The sequence below is a fragment of the Fonsecaea erecta genome, assembly GCF_001651985.1.
Source record: "Fonsecaea erecta strain CBS 125763 chromosome Unknown Scaff3, whole genome shotgun sequence".
Classification (NCBI taxonomy): domain Eukaryota; kingdom Fungi; phylum Ascomycota; class Eurotiomycetes; order Chaetothyriales; family Herpotrichiellaceae; genus Fonsecaea; species Fonsecaea erecta.
In genome coordinates this window covers 991,144-1,012,302 of record NW_017387246.1, presented here as the reverse complement: position 1 = coordinate 1,012,302, position 21,159 = coordinate 991,144, and the positions used below count along the sequence as shown (strand labels likewise).

Below are 21,159 nucleotides of genomic sequence, written 5' to 3'. Positions count from 1 at the left end.
TGCTCGTCGAAGTACTAATGGGCAAAGATTGTCGCTGCTGCTCTTCTATCCCAGAAACGATCCCGGATTTGTCTCTATTTGCCACGTGACGATCCTGGAGGTACAGGTTTCTTCTCTCTCTCGCCTTCTGCTTTCACCCACGGGTCTCCTGCAGTCAACTCTCTACTTCCTCGACTAAGCAAGTCCACCAACTCGCGCCGGATGCTGTAGTGTTACAAATATAGACCCTCTGGCTCTCCCTCGTTCTTCGTCTTCATCACACTGTCCCTCGCACTCCTGAAATCCGCCATGTTGACTCTCATTCTCCTCTCTCTCAACGCCCGCAGCCCAGCTTCGGAACAGATTGCCTTGATATCCGCCCCACTGAGGTCATCTTTCTGGGCAATGAACTCGTCGAGGTCGACGTCTTCGGCAAGTGACATTTTGCTGGTGTGAAGTGTGAAGATCTTTTTCTTGGTGGCGGTGTCGGGGTTCTCAAAGAGAATTTTTCGGTCAATACGTCCGGGACGGATCAAGGCCGGGTCCAATGTTTCAATCTTGTTGGTCGCCATGATCACCTTCACGTCGCCGCGATCGTCAAACCCATCGAGTTGATTCAGCAACTCCAACATTGTGCGCTGGATTTCTCGTTCACCTCCGGATGTTGATTCATAGCGTTTCGTGCCGATGGCATCGATTTCGTCAATGAAGACAATCGAGGGGGCGTTTTCGGCAGCGACTTGGAACAATTGGCGCACCAGACGGGGACCATCACCGAGGTATTTTTGAATCAACTCAGAGCCGACGATGCGAAGGAAGGTGGCAGATGTTTGGTTGGCCACGGCTTTGGCCAGGAGTGTCTTGCCTGTTCCAGGAGCTCCGTAGAGAATGACACCTTTAGGAGGTTTTATACCCATCTCTTCATACAATTCCGGATGTAGTAAGGGGAGCTCGACAGCTTCCCGCACCTCTTGTATTTGGGATTCCAATCCACCAATATCAGCGTAAGATTCTGTGGGTGCTTTGTCCAGTTTCATCACGGACACCAAGGGATCGGCATCGTCTGTAAGCACACCAACGACGGAAACCGATTTGTGATGAAGCAGGATGGAAGCGCCGGGCTCAAGAAGATCCTTGTCAACGAAGGACATGATGGAGACGTAATACTCGGGACCGGTGGCGGAGGAAACAATGGCGTGATCGTCGTCAATCAGTTCTTCCAGATTACCGACTCCCATCGGGCTACCTCGCATATCGTCGACCTTACTTCTCTCATCAGAGTTGCGATCTAGGGGCTCGCCCTCTGTCGCAGCAGCGGGAGCTTGTGTCTGCGCAGCTTTCGTTTTCCGGATCTGTTCCTGGTTTTCGACATACTCTTCTTCCAGCAAAAGGTGATCGTGGACCCTTTGCATTCGGAGATATCGTAGTTTGCAGCGGGCTGTTGGGTAAATGGTGGGCAATTTTGCGGCAGCACTCGGGCCTGCTTGCTTGCGTTTCTTGCGGCCGATTCTGGTAGTGGGTTGTGGAGGAGGTTCATACTTGGGCTTATCCTTCTGAAGAGAACGTCAGTTTGGAGTTTTCTCGAGTTTCATAGCCTGCACGACCTTCTTATCCTTGTCGTCCTTCCCTCCTTGACCAGGACCGCCTCCCTGCTGTGATGATTGCTGGTTCCCCTGCGGAAGGTGTTAGTATTGCGGCAAGCATAACGATTGAGGTGTTATCTCTCACCATGGCGAAAAAGACGAAAACGAGACTCTGAAAGAACCGAAGTAGAAGCTGGAGAGATTTTGTGAAGAGGGTTGAGATGGAAAATGGCGAGATTGTATGGAGTAAGTTTGTAGTGGTTGATTACAGCAACTGGTGAGAGATGCGTGACGCCGCCTCGTCGCGCCTGCTCCGGTGCCAAGGTGTGGCTAGTGCAAATAGTGGCTGGAGACAACCGTGGCTTGTTTCGCCGATTCGCCGATGAGGAGACTCGTCATGGACCTTCGATGTTCGATCCCCATCCACCAGATGCCTCATGCTTATGAAAAGTGAGGCTGCGTTCCAACTATTTGGAAGCCACACACCAGGCAACACGTCCACGGCGTCTGTGTGACACACCACCCAGCTCTAGTCGTTGTATTGATAACTGTCATCTCAGTGTCTCGATTCGTTGGCCGAGACTTTGCAGAGTTCGCATCGTCGTTCCACTTCAAACCGCGTCCCCTCCCGTCCATCCTCGCATCATCTCTTCGACGTGATTCTAGCTCACAGCCTCGCTCGTTCGTTCTTGCGCCCTGTCTCTCCGGTCAACTACCTCTTCTTCGAAACTCGTTCAAACCTCGGCCAGAGTCTATCAGCCTTGCCTTGCACCTCTTCATCTGCTCCAGCATCGTCCCAGAGAGCACGACCCTCGGTCATCATTCTTTGAACGACAACAACAACCTGCCGCTTCTCTTTTAGCTTTCATGCTTCAAACAGACACAAATGGCAGGTCACAAGGCAAGAAGGATTGCCAAGGATTTGGCAGATATCCATGCGGACTCGGCCACTCAAATCTCTGCCCAACCTATTGGGGATAGCATCACAGATTTGAGAGGATCTTTCAAAGGCCCGGCGGGAACACCGTACGAGGGCGGTACATACGAGGTCTCGATCAAGATACCAAATGAATACCCTTTCAAGCCACCGGTCATGAAGTTTATCACACGGATTTGGCATCCGAATATTTCCAGCCAGACTGTATGTTCGTCCACAGATCTGACTGCTTCTGAACGAGGAGACTGACAGCATCTATAGGGCGCCATTTGTCTAGACACTCTAAGCACAGGCTGGTCCCCCGTTCTGACGATCAAATCTGCGATGATCTCGCTGCAGTCGTTGCTTAGCTCACCTGAGCCGAAAGATCCTCAAGACGCGGTTGTTGCGAACCAGCTCATCAAAAACCCCAAAGAATTCGAGAGGCAGGCACGGGAGTGGGCGGTGAAATATGCCGGGGCACCCAGATCTTTGATCGGTGAAAGCAGTGGTGGAGCTACTGACCAGGACATCGAGGCTGCCGAGAAGGAGAGTCGGGAACGAGAAGCTAAAGCCAACATTGCAGTATACGATGGGTACAACCAGAACCTAATTGACCGATTTGTCATGATGGGATTTGATGTGGAACGTGTGGTAGAGGCGTTCAATTACGTCGGCATCGATCGAAATGGTGGTCAGGACTATGAACTGGAAGAGGCGTACATGGGCGACATCACGGCCAGGCTGTTGGGCGAGCCTTAGGAGCGCAGATGTATCTCGCTGCTCGACGGGTGATTCAATGCATAAAAGCGCTGGTGTTGACATGGTAGGGTTCGGCGGTTGCCCCTATGGTGGCTTCGGCACGGTGTATATCACGAGAATCACGATCCTTATGCTGCTCTGATGAGAGGCCTTGGCTTGAACGATCATGCAGACTTTGATGCTGGTTCCCTCAAGCAACTCCTCGTAGTTTTATCGAATACTCCATGCTTTCGATGGCAAGGTAGAGACAGTACTGCCCAAAATTTGACAACTTATACAAAGAATGATTCGGGACATCACTCGTCATTTTTATTGGGAGGAATTTTCGGAGTAGTCAAACAGGCGGAGAGACCTTTGTTTCCCCACCTCACACTCACTCACGCACTACCATTCAGCCTGCTACCGCTTCACTAGCCATCCACAACTATCAGGCAGCCGTCGAGCCAGAAAGATTCTACAAATTCGACTGGTGATTGCAGAAGATGTCAACTTGTCGTGGGCCACCATGATCGAAGACGACATCTACAGAGCCTCGTCACAGTTCCGGTACTGGTCGTACACCAAAGAATCCTTGGCTCGAATACGACAAGAGACTAACAAACTCGCCTCCCAGCGGGTGAAGGCCGCGTTTCGACGCGTTCATGATGCCACCAGATTGTCACAGAATGGAGACAGCCACAATGATGGCGCCGGCATCAGCGACGGAACCGCTGCCGACTACGTTGAGATCGAGACATTGACGGTAAACGAGGAGTTGAAGATTGTGGAATGGGGATGTTCTAAGATTATGGACATGGGTGAAGCCATGAACCCAAGGATACCCTCGCATGTGGTGGTACGTTGTTATTCCTTGTGGTCACATCTTTCTTTGTTCTCTACCCGATGTGTTTTGACAAGGCTCTCTACAAACCGACTGCTTGCCTCGGGGCGCTGCAAGTCAAGCCTGAATAATTCTTTCGTCCCTCCTACATTCATACACTTCCACGGCTTCAATATGGGACCCTTGTCTCTGACAGCGGTGTGTCTAGGCCACAGCAATCCAGTACCTCCGCCGGTTCTACCTCACGAACTCTCCAATGACCTACCATCCAAAACAAATCATGATGTGTGCATTATATCTCGCCACCAAAGCCGACCACTTCTACATCTCGCTGTCACGCTTTATCGCTGAACTTAACAATGTCAGTGAAGACGATGTGAAAGCTCCCGAGTTTTTACTGCTGCAAGGCCTGAGGTTTACGCTGGATGTCCGGCATCCCATGAAGGGTCTTCAGGGAGGGCACGTGGAAATGAATGTCTTAGCCGAGGAAGGCAGGTCGGGCAGCAGCATCACCAAGGCCAGTGGGAGCGAGAAAAGAATCGGCGTCGCCGCGGATAAAGCGAAGAAGCTCCTCGCCACAGCCGCACAAATGACAGACGCGTATTTCCTCTACACACCGAGCCAGATCTGGCTCGGTGCGGTCATGGTCGCTGATCGAGAGCTTGCGGAAGCGTACATCAGTGCCAAACTCGAGGCTCTGCCATTTAGCGCCGATGACTTGGACACTGCGGCTGACCATTTTAAACAAAAGTTAATGGCGACAATCGCTTCTTGCGCGACCCTGCTCGAGTCTTATCGAAGTCCCGAAGACGACGCCGCGCAACGCAAGGAAATGAGACGCATCGGCAAGAAATTAACGGTGTGCCAGAACCCGGAGAAAATGGACATCGTGGCGGTCGCGAGGGCGAAGGCGGCGGCGAAGAGGGAGGGCGGCGAGGGAACAGATGCAGAAAAAGCGCTCAAGAAGCGCAAATTGGAGAGGGAAAGGCTGGAAAGGGATGGAGATGTATTTGGACCTGAATTGAGGGACGTCAAAGGTTGATAGTTTGGGAAGTGATGCTGATATTGACGGTGCACCCCTTCACCCGCCACGGCTATACAAACCATGTATGTGAATCTTCAACCCTGCGAGGGAATATATAGCTGTGTCCTTGACGCCATCATGTGTTCGTTCGTCTGCTGTGCCAAGTTGACGAGTCAGTCACTCAGATGTTGCAATATTTCCTCTTCGGATGTGTTTGGCAATTCCCGGTCGCTGTTGTGATTCCACCAAAACGGCAATTCTCCTCACCGGCTTTGATCAGACTTTTCAGCACTCGCCTGTCCCACTATGGAGTAATTTCTGGCGTTACATTGGTGACATGATCAGAGGGTGATCTGTCACGGCGTGCGGGTAGGTTTCCCTTTCAGTATTTTGCCATGTGCAGGTTTTCAAACAATTTTCGTATACATCATAAAACGAGTCGTCGATGGTCGTGGACGGAGTCCAGCATCTATCATTACTCTGACAGCGATCGAAGTATTGGCGACGGGAAAACTTGCGGGGACAGCTTCACAAAATGGCGGCAGGCAAATACAACGTTGGTGTCATTGGATATGGCTTGAGTGCTAAGACCTTCCACATCCCCTTCGTGAATGCGGTCTCGGATTTCAATCTTTATGCAATCGTGCAGAGAAGCCCCAAGCCAGACGACGATGCCAGCAAGGATTGGCCCAACACCAAGTCCTATCGATCTACGGAGGAGATGATGAAAGACGATCAGGTTCACGTTGTGATTGTTACAACGGCGCCGGTGTCGCATCTTGAGCTGGCAAAGGCGGCGCTGTTGGCGAACAAGCATGGTATGATCTCCCTGTGCCTCCTCTCTCATTAGGACTCAAGGACTAACTGAGCATCCAAAGTCGTTGTGGAAAAGCCCTTTACACCCACATCGGCCGAGGCACAGGAGCTCGTTGACCTGGCGAAATCTCAAAACAGGATTCTCACCGTCTACCAGAATCGACGGTGGGATTCGGACTTCTTGACATTGAAGAAGTATATCAAGGATGGTACGTTGGGCCGCATAGTCGAATTTGAGACTCACTTCGATCGGCATCGACCGGAGCCACCAGCGGATAACTGGAAGGCATACTCTGCCCCTGGTACTGGTGCGGTGTATGACCTAGGGACTCACCTCATGGATCAAGTTGTCAGTCTGTTCGGTATGCCGGAGAAAGTCACCGGATTTGTGGGATCACAGCGGGAAGTCAACACCACGGGGCTGGAGGACTCCTGCACAGTGCTGTTACATTATGCCAGCCCGAAGATGTTGGTCACGGTCAAGGCGGGAGTTGTCAGCCCAGAGGTGAATCAACTGAGGTACTGGGTCCGCGGAGACAAAGGCTCTTTCAAGAAGTTTCACCTTGATCCACAGGAGGACCAGCTTCGGAAGCAAGGGTTGAAACCGGGGGACAGAGGCTACGGGATCGAGAGCGAGGACAAGTACGGGACGTTGAATATTTACAGAGACGGGAAGATTTTCAGTGAGGTTGCTCCGACCGTCGAGCCGGCAACTTACACCGAATACTACCGTCGTCTTGCTGCTGCTCTGGACGGAGACGTCTCTCAGGTCCCAGTGGCTCCCGAGCAGGCTGTGGGTGTCATAAGGCTGGTGGAACTCGCTCGCGAAAGCTCACAGCAGGGACGGACTTTGTCATTGTGAACGTAGTCACGGGTATATTGGAAGCAATGAGGCAACAATGCCAGAAGATACACTCTCGTGGCCTATGATGGTATTCTCGAGATATTGGCGGTGCCACAGTGAAACACGGCCCCGCGTTTTCCCATTCCGCGGCAAAATCTCAATGGAGAAGGTTCATCGAGCGCATTTATTAATATGATTCCACGACGTCCTTGCTGGACGCTGAATGACACTACGATCAAGACCACGGCCCTCGTTCTTTTTTGTCATATAGCGACCGGTGGCCATTTGCGTCCTCGATTTCCATGTCCCATGGATGCAACCGACTCCTTCACGGCGCGGTTGGCTCCGGCTTGGTCTCCCCAGCCCTGATCTTGCGCACGAGTTGTTGCCAAAACGAGCTCTCTATCAGCCATATCGTACGCCTCGAGAGGTATCGAGTAGCAGACACAAAATGCTCTTGCAAACGAGAAGCTGATTATGCACCTGGAGCCTTCTCTTCTCCCGATGCGCTCGAGAATCTCGTGAAGAATGTGCACAATGCTTCCTGCAAAGTCCCACCCAACGATTGGGTTCCAGGAGTACATCGAGTCACAGGCCGTGGCCCTCGACGCGACTTGACTGTCCGAACGCATTCTTTCCATACCCGCTCAGGGTCGTCGCTCAAGAATTCTACCAGAGGATGCGGACCGACTCCAAGTCTTCCCAAGAAGCCAGTGCACCCTCCACACTCTGCCACTCTTCTCCCGCCACAGTCCAGCCTCCCAAAGCGAACAAACTTGCCATATCCTCCCTATGTTAGTGTTAGTCAGCTCTCCGCGGACAAACCACGAGCCGGCAATGGTGCAGGTCCAGAGATATCACTACCCAACAGCCCAGTCCTAGAACGGGAGCTCGAGAAAGAGGGTCAGAGGAGGGAGGCAGCAAGACAGCTGGAACTTACACAACAAAAAGAGGAGAGGACCCGCATGGATCAGATCCTGATAAAGACTAAAGCAGAGGAACGACGGGTTCAAAAACAGGCAGCCCAAAGAGCAAGAGAGGAAAACATCGCTCGCAAACGCGAAGAATGGATGCACAGGTCCCGTAAAGCTCAAGACCTCGCCGAAGAGATTGAGACGCTTCCGTGGGATGACAAGGCCAGCATCGACCGTTACCTGCACCACCAACGGTTACTGGAAAGAGCAAAGCACCTAGAGTCTCAACTTACGAAGTGGTACAGTGAAGGAGGTCTCAATAAGCAGACTAGAGACATTGGCAACTCGATATATTTTGATGCTCGGGATGCACTTAGCGATGAAAGTCTCGCACCGATTCTGAGGGGCTTGAATGACACCGAGCGTTATTGGACCTACTTGCGAAACCCAGACAACACCAAAGACGAGAAGCCTGGCACGTCCCTGCCGACACGGGTTAGACTCCGATTGTACAAGATTTTGTGGCTACGCTATCAAGTGATTGACACTGCCTGGGTGATTTCAATGACATTACATGATCTCCGACAAATACGGAGGCTCAAGGCTCAAGTATTGTGCTCTGCGGAAATCTACAGCTACCACAAACTCACCTACCCGCTCCAGCTAATGGTAAACGCTACAAGTCTGAATGCAGAGCGGATCATGGAGGACTACTTCCATCTCAGACGCATGTCGGGACTTTTCTACAAGCCTTCATCGCGGCGATTGACCAAGCTGTTTTACGAAAGCGCATTTCTCTTCCACGGCGCAAAGCTGCGCTGGCTGAGCAGAATTGTGGTCCGTGACGTGCGACATAAGCTCGAAGAACTTGCGGACACCGCCGCCCAAAGGGAGCTGTTTGCGAAGCTTCAACCTCTGATTGCACACAACCGAGATTTCGTGGGCCTTCAAAGCTCTTGCGCTGGTCTCCTTAGCCTCCTGAAGATCCCCTCGCGGTCCCCGCCGGCCCGGCTGAAGATGAAGATTGAAGAAGCGTATAGCCATCTCTCTGATATTCAACGAGATGTTCTGCTTCTGACTGAGTTTGTTATGCTTTGGTCTGGTGTACGCAAAATATGCCTGAATACTCCGAGCCGCCAAGGAGAAGATCACGCGCCAACGCAGAGCATTGATTCCACTCCGGCAGGTTCGTTCATGCCTCTCTACAGCGCCACGAAGCTTGGGGCTGCCGATAGGAACGTTATGCCATGGGAGACGCCTACATCCCTTTATCCCCTCGGTCCGGCAATTCCGATTCACTACGTCCTGACATATTCGGGGCTCCGAATGGTGCTGCCACGGTTCAGTAGTTGCAAGGTCCTCGGTTTCGACACGATACCGACGGCCAAAACCCAGGGGACTCGTTTGGTCGAGTTTCTGATTCTTGCAAGTGATCACGAGGTGGCTATAATCCACGTTGCTCTAATGAACCAGTTATCCCTGATTTCTAAGGAGCCCTTCGTTGATATCATGCAAAACGCTTCGATCTTGAAGGTTGGTGTTGATGTCGAATTCCAGAGACAACTATTGGCAGACGGTCCTTCCATTGAATTAGAGGGCGCTGTCGAACTCTGCGATCGTTTCCGCCCCAGGGTATCTCCTGGTGCAGTATCTTCGAAGGATCGGGCTGGGAGTATTATATCCTCAATGACTGCCCAAGTTTTCGGTTCTCCTTTACCAGCGATTGACCTTCCACAAGCACTCCGAGACTTGCTTCTAGGAACAGAGTTTCGTGCCATTAGGAGGGTTGGATCAATTGAGCCTCTTCATCTTCTTACCCGTGGGTTGTAAATTTCCTCGCAATGGATGCCACTGACAACGATAACTAGATCTAGCCTCGCGCGCCTATGCCGCATTGCGACTGTACAGAGTGGCTGCTAACGAGGAATCCAAACCGATATCCAGCTCGCGGGCCCGATCTGACATTGACGAACTTTCATTAGGTCCTGTCCTGGTTTATAGACAATCAGGGGTCAATGACGATGGCTTACCCAGACAACGGTGGCTGCCTCGCCAACGACTTCTTCATCTGGCCGGTATTGCGGAACACTGGGCTACGACAGTTTTCTGGGCAAGAATACATACAAACGACTTCAAAAAGCTTTCTAGGCGAGAACAGAAGGTCAAACGAGAAAAGGCCATTAGAAAGCTGACAGCATATTGCTTGTTCACGACATTCAATGAAAGGCTCGACACAATCCAGCGATATCTGGGAATGCGCTTGGTCGCTACTGAAATCCTAGCCATTTCGAATGAGGCCAATCTTCCCCTGCGCCCAAGAGACGTTGAGTTACTCGACTTTTGGCGCAGGTGGAAGCGGGAGGAGAATTTCCCTCAGGAGGAGATACATGAGGATGTTGAGAAGAATGTGGCACCTGCAGCGCACGCTCATGGCCATGAATCTAATGCTGCTTCGCCGACCTGGAAGTCCCGGGCGCAAGCGCTCGGCTCAACTCAGCATCTTCATGACCGTACCATCAGATCTGTCGGCGCATATACAGCTGTTGCAAAACAAGGCACACCTTCCACGGCTCGAACCCTGACTCAAGCAAGCCAAAGTGTACACGGATCACCATACGACTTTGGGACACGCCTTTCACAAAAGAAAATTCGGACCTCTTCGACGGTGGCAAAGAGGCCCCGCCCTGGCACGAGGAAGGCAGATCAGTCCACGCCGTATTTCAAGCCAATTGAGAGTGCTGTTGCTCCACAACCGCCACCTCTACTCAGTGTAGATCTGTCTTACCCGCTAGACTCGCATATGTCGAACGTTGATCGAGGGCTGCCAACTGGGAGACGAAAGAAACAATCGTCAACATGGGAGCCGAAGAAAAGGAACGACCGATCTTGAAAGCGGAGGGCACCACGACCAGAGGCGACGCGACGGCAAGATCAAGGGAAGCCAGAAGGAGAGACAAGTTCGACAAAAGGATCCCAAGGGTACCCAATCCGTCGTCAAAGACCAGGCTAATTTGATGAATGCAACACGAGCGAAGGAAATGGAACAGGCCAGAAAGAGGGGAGCGCGAGGCAAGTCATCTGCCATGGCACCACCGAACGAGCACCGGCTGGCAGAGCGCAAAGGAAGGAGTGAATTCGAGGCGAGAGGGGTGAGAACCAGTTGAGGCCATTGCCACGGCTGCCGCGAGGGTAAAGCTGGAGAGGATGAAAAGATGGAGAGTGGCAACAGTGAGGGCATTGCTGTTTGCCAGCCATCATCCATGCGACTCGGATCCCCCGTCACCCAACTTCGCCCAACTTCGCCCGTCAAGCTCGACTGACGGTGAGAGTGCCTTTCTATTTTCGCCGAGAATTTACCCGCGACGATCCTGTTCAAACCTCACCGGCATCTCTGAGCTTCCTTGTGGAGAACGGAGCAGTATTCGTAATTCGGTGGAGATCAGTAAATTGCTTGAGCGCCGGCAGTCCTCCTTCTTGCACTTTTGTCCGGTCAGATATCTGACCAAGGTCCCCGCCATTTTCTATTCTGGTATGTGAAAAATCCCTGACGCTAGATCCTGGATCCTAGGTCGACCCAGAAGCCATACCGTACACCGAAAGTTGAAGGTGAACGCCGAGACCTTCGACTAGCATGGACGGAGGATGGATGGCATGTTTGGTATCAACATGCGCCATAACTCACTCCACCACCTGGGCGCTTTTTCGCAGGCCCTTTCAACGAATTGGTCGAAGTTTCCAGATCTGTGCAGCTTCAAGAGGGTTTCGTATTTGCATCTTCGTTTGTCTCTTTGTGAAAAAAGATCAGGGAATGTTCGCGAAACGAGGCATAATTTTCTCTCTCTCTCTGTCTCCGTGATGATTGAGGGGAAAATGGTATGAGATATCATGGGACAACGAGCAATGGACATGGGAAATGTAGATGAAGAGTGGGGAAGGCCGTCCTGAGTTAATTGTCAGTCTCGGCGTCTCAGGCTCGATCAGGCAACAAGCCAGATGCGGAAGACAGGCCAGAACCAGATCAACTAAACACCCTTGTTGCGAGTTAATTAGCTAGCAATACGCTCGACCCTAGGTAGCTCCCTCCGTTCCATCCCTCGTGCTCGGCACTTGCCGCCCTTGGGTCCCTCTGTCGTCACTCTGGAAGGTTTGGGGCTACGATCGACGTCAGTGTACCTATCTATCATACTGAGGTGATGTAGTTAGGTTTGGTTATTAGTAATCCCCTCTGGCGTAACACGAGCCGAAGCCCAGCGGGGCAGGTATGGCCGGATGCGGCTCTAGCGTCCCAGGAGCCGCGCTAGTCCCGAAATAGGCAATGTGCTCCAAATAGGCATTGGCCCTGTATTTGGGGCAGGAATGGGACCGAGGGGGGTTGCAAGCAGCGGTGATCATCGTTACCTGAAGGAAGAAAGGAGAAGAAGGAGAGGAAGAAAAGGAAAAACCGCTCACTCACGTTACCATCGCGCGGAAACCAACACGAGCGACAAACAAAGCGTGGACAGAATCGCGTTAGATCGCCTTCCTTTCTCAGATTACCCAGCTAGCGGCTGCCTATACACGGGCTCTTGTACCGAGAACACTGGGCTTAGGGGATGCAGTGTGCCCCGTAATAATAGTTCCATACCGATGTACCGAGTACATCTGCGTACATGCTTGCGTGAGAAGTCGATATCCACTTCTCGACAGGGGCCGTACTCCCAACAGCGCTAGTCTATTACTACTACTGCACGAGGTAGTGTAAAAAAGTGACTGGATGGAAGTATGTAATACCTAAAACAAGACAAAAGAAAATCCTCCGTGAATTCCGGATCAGCCTCGCGTACTGCATGCATGTAGGATGGGGGGGGGGAGGGGGAGGGGGGGTGGTATGGTCCGGAATCCTGTGCTTTGTCCTCCCTCGCTTCTTCTTTCTTCCGGTTCTTTTGCGTACAGAGTACAGAATTAGCCGTGGTGGGAGATGGTAGTGGTCACTACGGGCAACCAGTTCCAACCTCGTCCCCCCCCTCCCCCCCCTTCCCCCCACCCTACCCACTTGCTAGATCGGATTACATATCATGTCGCCGCACTCCTACGTGCTCACGAGTCGTCGACCTGCTCCTGGGCCTTCGTACATACACACGTAAAAAAGTCTCGTATCAGATCATATCATAAGTGCTCGTTAGGGTCTAGTTATCGACCAGGGCACATGCACCCGTAACTGGTTAGCAGCCCCTAGCGCGTTGACAAGGGTTCGTATGCCCGTAATGAGCATGGTCGTGAAGGTTCCGATTTCTCTCCGGGAACAGTCGTTAATTATGCTTCTCACTAGAATGTTCGTGGCCTGTTCCTAAAGAAGCCATGTGGCGATCAGAATGGGAATGTGAGCTCCTTTCGGGTCCCTCAAACAAGGTTTTGTAGAACAGACATGCGATAACCCGTTTCATCCGGTTGATAATGCTGCTCTAACTATCCAATCGCTTTCAGAGGCCTGCAGCCTTGGGGCCCAATACTATACAGTTGCAAGAACCTCTTGCTTCCAACCACGCTGTAAAATCTGTTACCAAACCAAAAGGCAATCTCAATCTTGCCTGATCTTTCCCAGCAAGAAATCACGACCGACCCCATCTCCGCCAGAACCGTCCTTCCCTCTTGCCCATGCCCCGGTGCCCCTGTCTCCCAGACTCCTCTCGCCTCGCAATCCGCCAATAATACACCGGCAAACCGCTGACCACAAATACAATGACGATTACCGTCTGCACAGGCTGCGCCACCACCGCTCGACTGACCAGGAACAAAGAGACGCAGCAGAAAATGATGGGAGTAGTGATGAAGGTGCGGTAGGGTCTTTCCAGTCTGGGCTCGCGTATCCGCAGAACAATAAGTCCCAGGACAGTTAGGAAGTAGAATGCATATCCAGCGACGCCGTAGAATGTAAGGAGTGTTTTGAACTCGCCCAGGATAATATATATCATACATAGGAGCATGTTGAGCAGCATTGCGTTCACAGGTGTATATCCCAAACCGATGGATTCATCTCCGAATACGCGAGCGAGGGTTTTGGATAACCATGATCTTTGGCGAGTTTTGGTCAACGACACAGGCGTTTCCGGACCAGAGGAGGTGCCAAACCCAATCTTCCCGAACACGGAGGGTAAATAGCCCTCTCGCCCAGCCACGTAGACCAAGCGGCCAGAGGTGAAAGTCGTGGCATTCAATGCGCCAAAGCAAGATGCGCTCACGATCAGCGCCAGGATGAGCCCTCCAATAGGGCCGAAGACCTTACTTCCAAACTGAACGGCAACAGTGTTGGACTTGTTGATCGTCTCTAATGGCAGGACGAAGATGTATGCGATATTGGCGAGGAGATAGCATACAATAACAGCAGGCATGGCTGTATGGAGGACTCTTGGAAGGTCGCGTGCGGGATTTTTAAACTCGCCGGTCACGTAGTTGGTGTTATCCCATCCGTCGAATGCCCAGAGCCCGGCGTAGAGCGCAACGGCCCAACTGGAAATGTCGGTCGACGTGTTTTCGAACCAGTTGTGGTCTCGCCAGTCCTTGTTGGCAGGGCCGTTGAAGGAGAGGCCGGTCACGGCTACAACGATGCCGATGATGGTCACGGCCACGAGGGCAACGAATTTGAAGAACATGAACAGATCCCCCAGCCGCGCAGCGAAGCGTGTCGAGACGCAGTTGAAGAGTGTGACCAGCGCGAGCGCTCCCAAGGCGGGGATTTTGTTGATCCATGGATTGACATCTTCGACCTCGGCCCCAATTGCTGCCCGGACAACATATTCGCCAAATATGATGGCGATGATGGCTGCTCCGCCGGGTTTGAGGACAAGGATAGCCGACCAAGTGAACAGGAATCCCACCACCTCGCCAAAGATCTTGGCTAGATAAACCTGAGCACCTCCATTGAGTGGTATCGCGCCCCCCAATTCGGCGTACGAGGCCGCGCCTGTCCAAGCAAGAAGGCCGGAAATTGTCCACACCAACAGTGCTGCGCCCGGGGATCCCACATGCGAATTCACCTGTGCTGGTGAAGAAAAAATCCCAGAACCTATGATCAACCCGACCACTAGCGAGAGCCCATTGAGGTATGTCAAGGTTTTGTTCTTTTCCAGATTTTGCAACGCCCCGCGTCTTTCGAGAGATAGCGACACCGCCGACGGATTGCCGAGCGCCGTATATCCTCCTCCGGCAGTCGAAGACAGCGGGAACAGCGCAGGGGTGAAGTCAAAGGCGGACGAGACGGAGTAGGAGCGCCCATGAGCATTGCCACGAGTTGAGGCAGGGTTCGCACTGTCTAGGGGATCTTCATTCTCGAGGGAGAGTCGTCGGGAGGAGGAAATGCCGGAACGTGAGGATTCCTCGGACGTGGGCAGTTCATCGTGCTCGGAGTCGGCCAGAGAGGCAAGTTCCAGAGAATCTCTACCCTGGAAACGAAGCGGCTTCTGGAGTTCGGAGAAGCCAGGGGATGGTGGTGACATGGTTTCAAGGGAAGCCTTCGAGGCAAGCTCGGTGGGTTTGCAAGTGGAGGTGACTAGCTGACCGGACTCATCGTGTCAAACTGCTGTTCCTGTGCAAAGTTCCTCTTTCAGTGGACTTGCCAGTCAGGGATATTCTTTCGCAGGTGCTGATCGCAAGACTGACTGGTGACTGGGGGGATGGCTTGGAGAATGGCCAGACTGGACGTTGGACGCCGCCAAGGCGCTAACGCCGAAGGGGGCCGTGATTGGTGGAGACTGTGTCGCCGCTTTTATTAGTGTATCGGCTGCGCCCCAGCGTCAGATTCGCTTGCTGCGTAGTTTGATGAAGCTAAGCAATCCCGGTTCTCCATTATCTCAGCAAGCCACTGGCGCGGTGAGTTTCGGGCGGACGCGATCGAATGAATGACGAGGGAAACCACTACTTGCCGAAGTTTGCACGCCCTCGCCTGGTCCCCGACCTCAAACCGCCTTGTCGGAAACCTCAACGATGATGAACTTGCGCAAGTCGCCTCCCGTGGAGAAACTTCGACGCCTCCACGTCGTGCGCCCTGCTCTTGATCGAGGTAGCTGTCAGACTCAGTCCGCCGCGATTGGTGTATGGACCTCGTTTTTGCTCATGTATCCGACGTCAGGCCAAGGCGTGCCCGGCGGTGCGAAGGTTGTCCTTGCGTTGACGGGCCAGAGTCGGCGCAATAGGTTGGCTGTGGCGCACTTTCTCCCTCCCGACGACGCTTGCTGGCTCGCAAACGGTCCTGGATAGCTCGTACATGGCTCAGACTCACCAGCCTAAAAGAGGAGCCCGACTGCTCTTGCCACCCCAAAGTTGCAACAGAGATCTAGTCAGAGAGTGCAGTTGCACTTAGGAGTTGAAAGAATAGAAAACACGGTGGAGAGTCGAGACTTCTTATGGCCGTCTGAAGCATAAGACGGAATGATCTTTCTGCCGCCCGCATGCATTCCTCCCCAGGCAGCATAACGCCATCCCACGCCGCAGAGTTTGGACAAGTTCTCCAATCGGAAACGCATAACGGGGCCCCTACGCTCGTACCACCATCAGTCCTGCACGCCGGTGGACTAGCTACAGGGCATTAGCCACACGCGAGATGCCATAATCGAGTTCGTCTGCTGAAGATCGAACATTACCAAAGCGACGGGTCCAGGCTGCACCACAGGCAGGTTTCCTTAGTCATATTTATGGGGGATATCAAGGCATTCGTGGTCTTCACATTGGAGGAAATTGGCCGCGACGAGTGGACTTTTGGCCTCCTAGACGCTTTACGCTTCGGTACTTTGCTAACGGATCTTTAGGAGTCTTCTCGGTACTATCCTTATCATATGCCTGCGAGTCTATTCCCTTATATCTACCTCATTGAGATAATTCATTATTTGCCTCTGCCGCAGACGAAGCATCACACCAAGCCTCACACCCGTCCACCAAACCCGTGACATGTCGCAACCAATCCATTTTGTGCATGAGACAAAGCCAGGATCTTCATTGGATTCAAGTCAAGTACGTGCTCTCCGATCACACGTTCGGAAAGTCAACCTTGAAAGATCGAACCAGAAGAGCACTCGGCGACTGGAGAATTTTCGTTCCTTGACGATCACCGATTTCTCAGAGGGAGGCAAAGTGAAAAGCGGCAAGCGAAAACAGCCCCCCAACGTGGATGCCTGTCACAGTCTTGAACCGGAAATTGAAAACCTTCCACCGCGAGAAGGTCCCTCACCACAGTGCCCCCTGAATCTCGGTGGTGCTGATACTCCCACAACTGCCTTTCAGTTCCTTTCGTCAACGGCTGGTGATGGTCCTCCAAGACAGTGTACCTGTGCCAGCATTCGCGCGAAGCCACTCAATCCAAAATTGCCGAGCCCGGGTCATCTCCCGGCTGCTAGGGCATCGCCCTCCAATGATGAATGCCATCCATACGCCTCGCAAATTTCCAAAGCTATCGATCTTGACGAAACACGAATCGACTATCTTCTCAGGAGCTGTACGTGTCTGGTGCTTTGCATGGGAAAGCTATTGTTGACCCCGTCTAGGTGCCTTTCAAGTGGCGGCTGAGCCACTGCTCGTTTCAGGTCCCGTTAACGGAGACTTGACGGCGCTCTCCCTATTTCCAGAGTGCTTGACTAACTCAGCGTTTCTCTACGCCCTTCTCTACTCCATCCTTCATATTCACAATTCCTGCAACACAACAAACGAGTCACTCCTGCTCAAGACAAAGGCCATCGAATGCTTGAGAGAAGACTTGCAGAAGGACGATCCCAATATTCGAGCCCTGTCGATTGGAACGATACTGCTTCTTTCCTGTGTCGCGGTACGCCGAGGTCTAACGTCTGCGCGATCAGGGCTAATCAGACAATAGCATCATTGCGGTGACCTGGCTGAATCTTCAGCACACTCCGAGGGTCTCTACAAGCTTCTCGAACATTGCCATGCAGATGGCACGCAGCTACGGTCTGAGGTGTTGCACGCAGTCTTCTGGTTCGTCACTGCAAGAAAATCCCAGTTGGAGGGGGCTTATTGACCCCTTTGTCACAGGCAGCACCTTCTAGGCACCGCGCTCGTGTGCAATCAACATCACTTCCAGCAACCAGACTTTCGAGGTCTTCTCGGCCGGTCTGAAGAGTTCCCTACCGGCTCACTACCTGCCCTGCCACTTGGATTCGTTCTACATGAAGAAGTCATCAGCGGCGTTGTCCAACTATGTATTCGCAACCTCCTTTACCTCCAAGAGCTCATCGCGGCGGGTACTGCCGATCACCAGAAAATTGAAGGCCTACAAATATCTATCCAATCTCGACTTGTCTTCCACGAGGAAGGTTGCAAGAAAGTTGGCCTGATAGCAGAATGCTGCCGGTTGGCAGTATACATTGTCTGTTACATGACAAACACCCCGACGTGGACTAGCGCCTTTGTCCCTCTGAGACTGGCAGAGAAGCTCCTCTCACACCTTGACAAGAGTTTGGGTACAGAATTGTGGCGCTACCGACGCGATTTATTTCTGTGGCTGCTACTGGTCGGCATGTCTGTGAGCAAAGGTCGAAACTGTTTTGCGACCGAGCTTGCCTCTCGCTATCAAGAATTCATTGACAAAGCAATCGAAGACGTCCAAAGATGGGATGAATTCAAGGACGGGCCCAAAGCCCTACACAATGTTGTCAAACAGTTCATCTACGTCCAAGACTGGGTTGCAAAACGACACCTGATCTCCCGTTGGACGGATCTTGAGATGGGCGTGTTTCTGTGTGGCTCCGACGATGTTGACATTGAGATGGGAAACGAAGAGACCACTGCACTTTTGCAAGAACTGGTCCCAGATACTAACCTTTTCGAGTGACTCTTAGCAAAGGATGACAAACCTTGCATGGCCAACATTCAGCCTTACTGAGCAACCTGTCGCAAATGGGATCTTTGCGATTGGTCACTCTGAATGTCTACTCACGCTGGCGTTCACCAGTGTCTACTGTCTGGAAGCAGTTCAGAACGTTGATCATGCGGCATGGGCTGTCCACTGCGCGATACTTGTGCCTATACAATGGAACCACGTCGCGTCGGCGTTTCCTTTGCATGATAGTCACACCAGTATAGCCTTAAAGCAGTTATCCACTGTTCTCTTCCACCATAAAAGACGATGCCTCATTTCGATTTCCCATGATTAACCTGTCAGCCTGGCTCGTCCTATTTACCGGTATGAACACACCACAGAGATGGGCCTAGACTTTGAGAGACAGGCAGACGGACACACCAGAATTAATGCGCTTCCTTTAAACTGCCGGCCTTGTGCTTGCTGGGGCGCTTGAGCTTTCTCCAAACCAGTGGTCCTCATCAAGTTCCACCTGCCCACGCAAACCATCAACCTCATATCATATATCCAACAACAATTCCACGAAAGCTAGGGGGTGATCCAGGTTCATACCTGTCACCAATTCACAGTCGGGCACCAAATTTCCACGATCGAGGCCAGCCAGTTCTCTTAGAATCAGACCATATGCCGTATAGCTGAGGGGTGGTCAAAGGATGTCATCCCCAAAACTGTCGGCTTCCCTGGATAGGAAGAGTTGAAGTTGCGAGTCATGGCTTTTTAGTTCGCCTAACATCCCTGTTTGAGCATGCTCGTGCCCTAACTTTAACAGATTCGAGGCTGACCATGGGATTGGATTCACTGCCTTAGAGCGACACAGTCCGGCCTGCCCTCGTGCACGTCGCCTCGTTCTTGGACATCAACGACAGCGTACGAGGATGGTGTGAGAGAGCCAAGGCCATATTCTCAAAGAAGCTCGGATCTACTTCAGTTAGACTTTGGTTAGTCCCAAAGCCTCCTTGTTATACACAAGAGCACTCAAACACCGGGGTTTCAAATCGCCGCAAACAGCGGTGCAGAGTTATCTTCTTCTGCCGTGTAAGCGAGCTTTGAAGAGCCTGGGCTCACAAGGGCGCACACGTCTACAGTATCCTCGCGTCCCATCGGGCAGCACTGCACCCAGAGACCAAAACAGTCAGTGTGGTCTCCGGATTGGTGGTCCCAGACCACATTAGCTCAGACAAAGTATCTCCGCTTTCCTGTTCCTTTTGTATCGACGACTGGGCCCCTGGGGACTTTGGAGCTAATTAATAATTCGCCCCTGCCTATGCATCGCTCTCTAGGGCGCACGGAGAACCGGGGCCCCTTTTCCTTTTGTTCGTCGTTCTTTGTTGTTTCGCTGGGACCGCTTTCTGGTTTCGGGAATGACATACATTCCGGATCGGGAAGGGTCTCCAGTGTGTGGGTCCAGCTCCCCGAGTGGCCTCTCCTCCCAATCAGCGGCTACCCAGAACCCACTGTGGCGCCTCTCCATACCACGGACGAATACCCACCCAGTCAATGGTGGTGGAGCTCGGGGGTTAAGTATTCTGTCGTCCCTGGCGCTTTTTCTTATGTGATGTGCAAACGTACCTAGTCATCTCGTACACACCCACCGGTCTCAGATCCACGGTGCGTCAAGGGAAAGTTGGCTGGTGGGGAGGAACGCAGTTCATTCATGCATACACACACACACACCACTCTCCCTCTCTCTACACCTAGTCCCCACCCCCCACTGTACCACAGACTCGATCCTCCGCCCCGTCAGACCGCCATTTGAGTCTGGCTCGAGCGAGCACAAACACACACACACACACACACACACACACACACACACCCACACACACACACACACACACACACACCACATCACATAATACGACGTGCCCACGCAAAGGCTAGCAGTGGACACGGGATTATCACCATTCGTGCCAGTCCTCGTCCAGCTTAGATAATGAAAGGGCCCGGTGGGCTGACCAAGCCTGCATGCCTGGATACCTGCATCCTTGGTACAAGTGTACATACTGGCGATCTATCTGGTGATCTATCTGGTGCATGGTGACTGAGCCCTCCGGGAGACCACACCACGCTTGGATGAGACAGCTGGAACGTCCTGCACGGAGCAGACCACGCCGCAGTAGTGACCGCATCTCCATCGTCTGAGGATCTCGCCAAACACTGAAGGAAGTCTATGGACCTGCCCAACCTCCGCGCATCGATACAGAGCTTCTATCCTGGAATTCCCCCGTATTGGTTGGACTTCTTGCCTGTGCTTTCGGCTAGCAGACTCGCCTCGCCGTCACCCCACATGCCGAGTACTGCAGACCACTGAACAAAAGAACCATTCGTAGGATTGTCCAAACAGAAAGAGGTCAACATCATCCTGCTACGAACCACCCTTAATACCAGTATCCCGCCCACCTCCGCATAGACGCCTCCATTCCTCGGTTCATGTGGTGTTTGCCCCTCCGCAAACAGCTCCTGGCATCTGCTCTCCATCACATCTTCGAGCCCTGGACTTCCTCGAACAATAAGTCACCAAGAATTCGCTGCTTCCAGCCGTCCGCAGTGATCGTCGCCGCTCGGGCTCTTCTGTGGCCTTCTCCTGACTTTGAAGAGGCAGTGAGCCCAGCAGGCCCAAGCCGGGTCTGGTCCGTCGGTTGAGGCTGACTTGCACAACTTTTG

General features: G+C 52.6%; 7 protein-coding genes across 7 annotated transcripts; 5 read left to right on the top strand and 2 right to left on the bottom strand.

Moving 5' to 3' along the window:
- Positions 1-212: 212 nt before the first annotated feature.
- Positions 213-1,710, bottom strand: AYL99_03609 (hypothetical protein; the record flags this gene model as incomplete). The annotated part of the gene is made up of 3 exons (XM_018835123.1): positions 213-1,532; positions 1,584-1,652; positions 1,708-1,710. The coding sequence occupies 3 exons, from the start codon at positions 1,708-1,710 to the stop codon at positions 213-215; spliced, it is 1,392 nt and encodes a 463-aa protein (XP_018694773.1).
- A 738-nt stretch (positions 1,711-2,448) lies between these two features.
- Positions 2,449-3,240, top strand: AYL99_03608 (hypothetical protein; the record flags this gene model as incomplete). The annotated part of the gene is made up of 2 exons (XM_018835122.1): positions 2,449-2,703; positions 2,761-3,240. 2 exons carry the CDS (start codon positions 2,449-2,451, stop codon positions 3,238-3,240), a joined length of 735 nt encoding a protein of 244 aa, XP_018694772.1.
- Positions 3,241-3,745: 505 nt separating this feature from the next.
- Positions 3,746-5,102, top strand: AYL99_03607 (hypothetical protein; the record flags this gene model as incomplete). Its single annotated transcript, XM_018835121.1, has 2 exons — positions 3,746-4,075; positions 4,269-5,102. The coding sequence occupies 2 exons, from the start codon at positions 3,746-3,748 to the stop codon at positions 5,100-5,102; spliced, it is 1,164 nt and encodes a 387-aa protein (XP_018694771.1).
- A 517-nt stretch (positions 5,103-5,619) lies between these two features.
- Positions 5,620-6,762, top strand: AYL99_03606 (NAD binding Rossmann fold oxidoreductase; the record flags this gene model as incomplete). Its single annotated transcript, XM_018835120.1, has 2 exons — positions 5,620-5,902; positions 5,963-6,762. 2 exons carry the CDS (start codon positions 5,620-5,622, stop codon positions 6,760-6,762), a joined length of 1,083 nt encoding a protein of 360 aa, XP_018694770.1.
- A 947-nt stretch (positions 6,763-7,709) lies between these two features.
- On the top strand, positions 7,710-10,548 carry AYL99_03605 (hypothetical protein; the record flags this gene model as incomplete). Its single annotated transcript, XM_018835119.1, has 2 exons — positions 7,710-9,477; positions 9,527-10,548. The coding sequence occupies 2 exons, from the start codon at positions 7,710-7,712 to the stop codon at positions 10,546-10,548; spliced, it is 2,790 nt and encodes a 929-aa protein (XP_018694769.1).
- A 2,698-nt stretch (positions 10,549-13,246) lies between these two features.
- AYL99_03604 (hypothetical protein) lies at positions 13,247-15,130 on the bottom strand (the record flags this gene model as incomplete). The annotated part of the gene is made up of 1 exon (XM_018835118.1): positions 13,247-15,130. One exon carries the CDS (start codon positions 15,128-15,130, stop codon positions 13,247-13,249), a length of 1,884 nt encoding a protein of 627 aa, XP_018694768.1.
- Positions 15,131-16,577: 1,447 nt separating this feature from the next.
- Positions 16,578-18,471, top strand: AYL99_03603 (hypothetical protein; the record flags this gene model as incomplete). Its single annotated transcript, XM_018835117.1, has 4 exons — positions 16,578-17,121; positions 17,171-17,448; positions 17,497-17,615; positions 17,673-18,471. The coding sequence occupies 4 exons, from the start codon at positions 16,578-16,580 to the stop codon at positions 18,469-18,471; spliced, it is 1,740 nt and encodes a 579-aa protein (XP_018694767.1).
- Between the last annotated feature and the right edge of the window lie 2,688 nt (positions 18,472-21,159).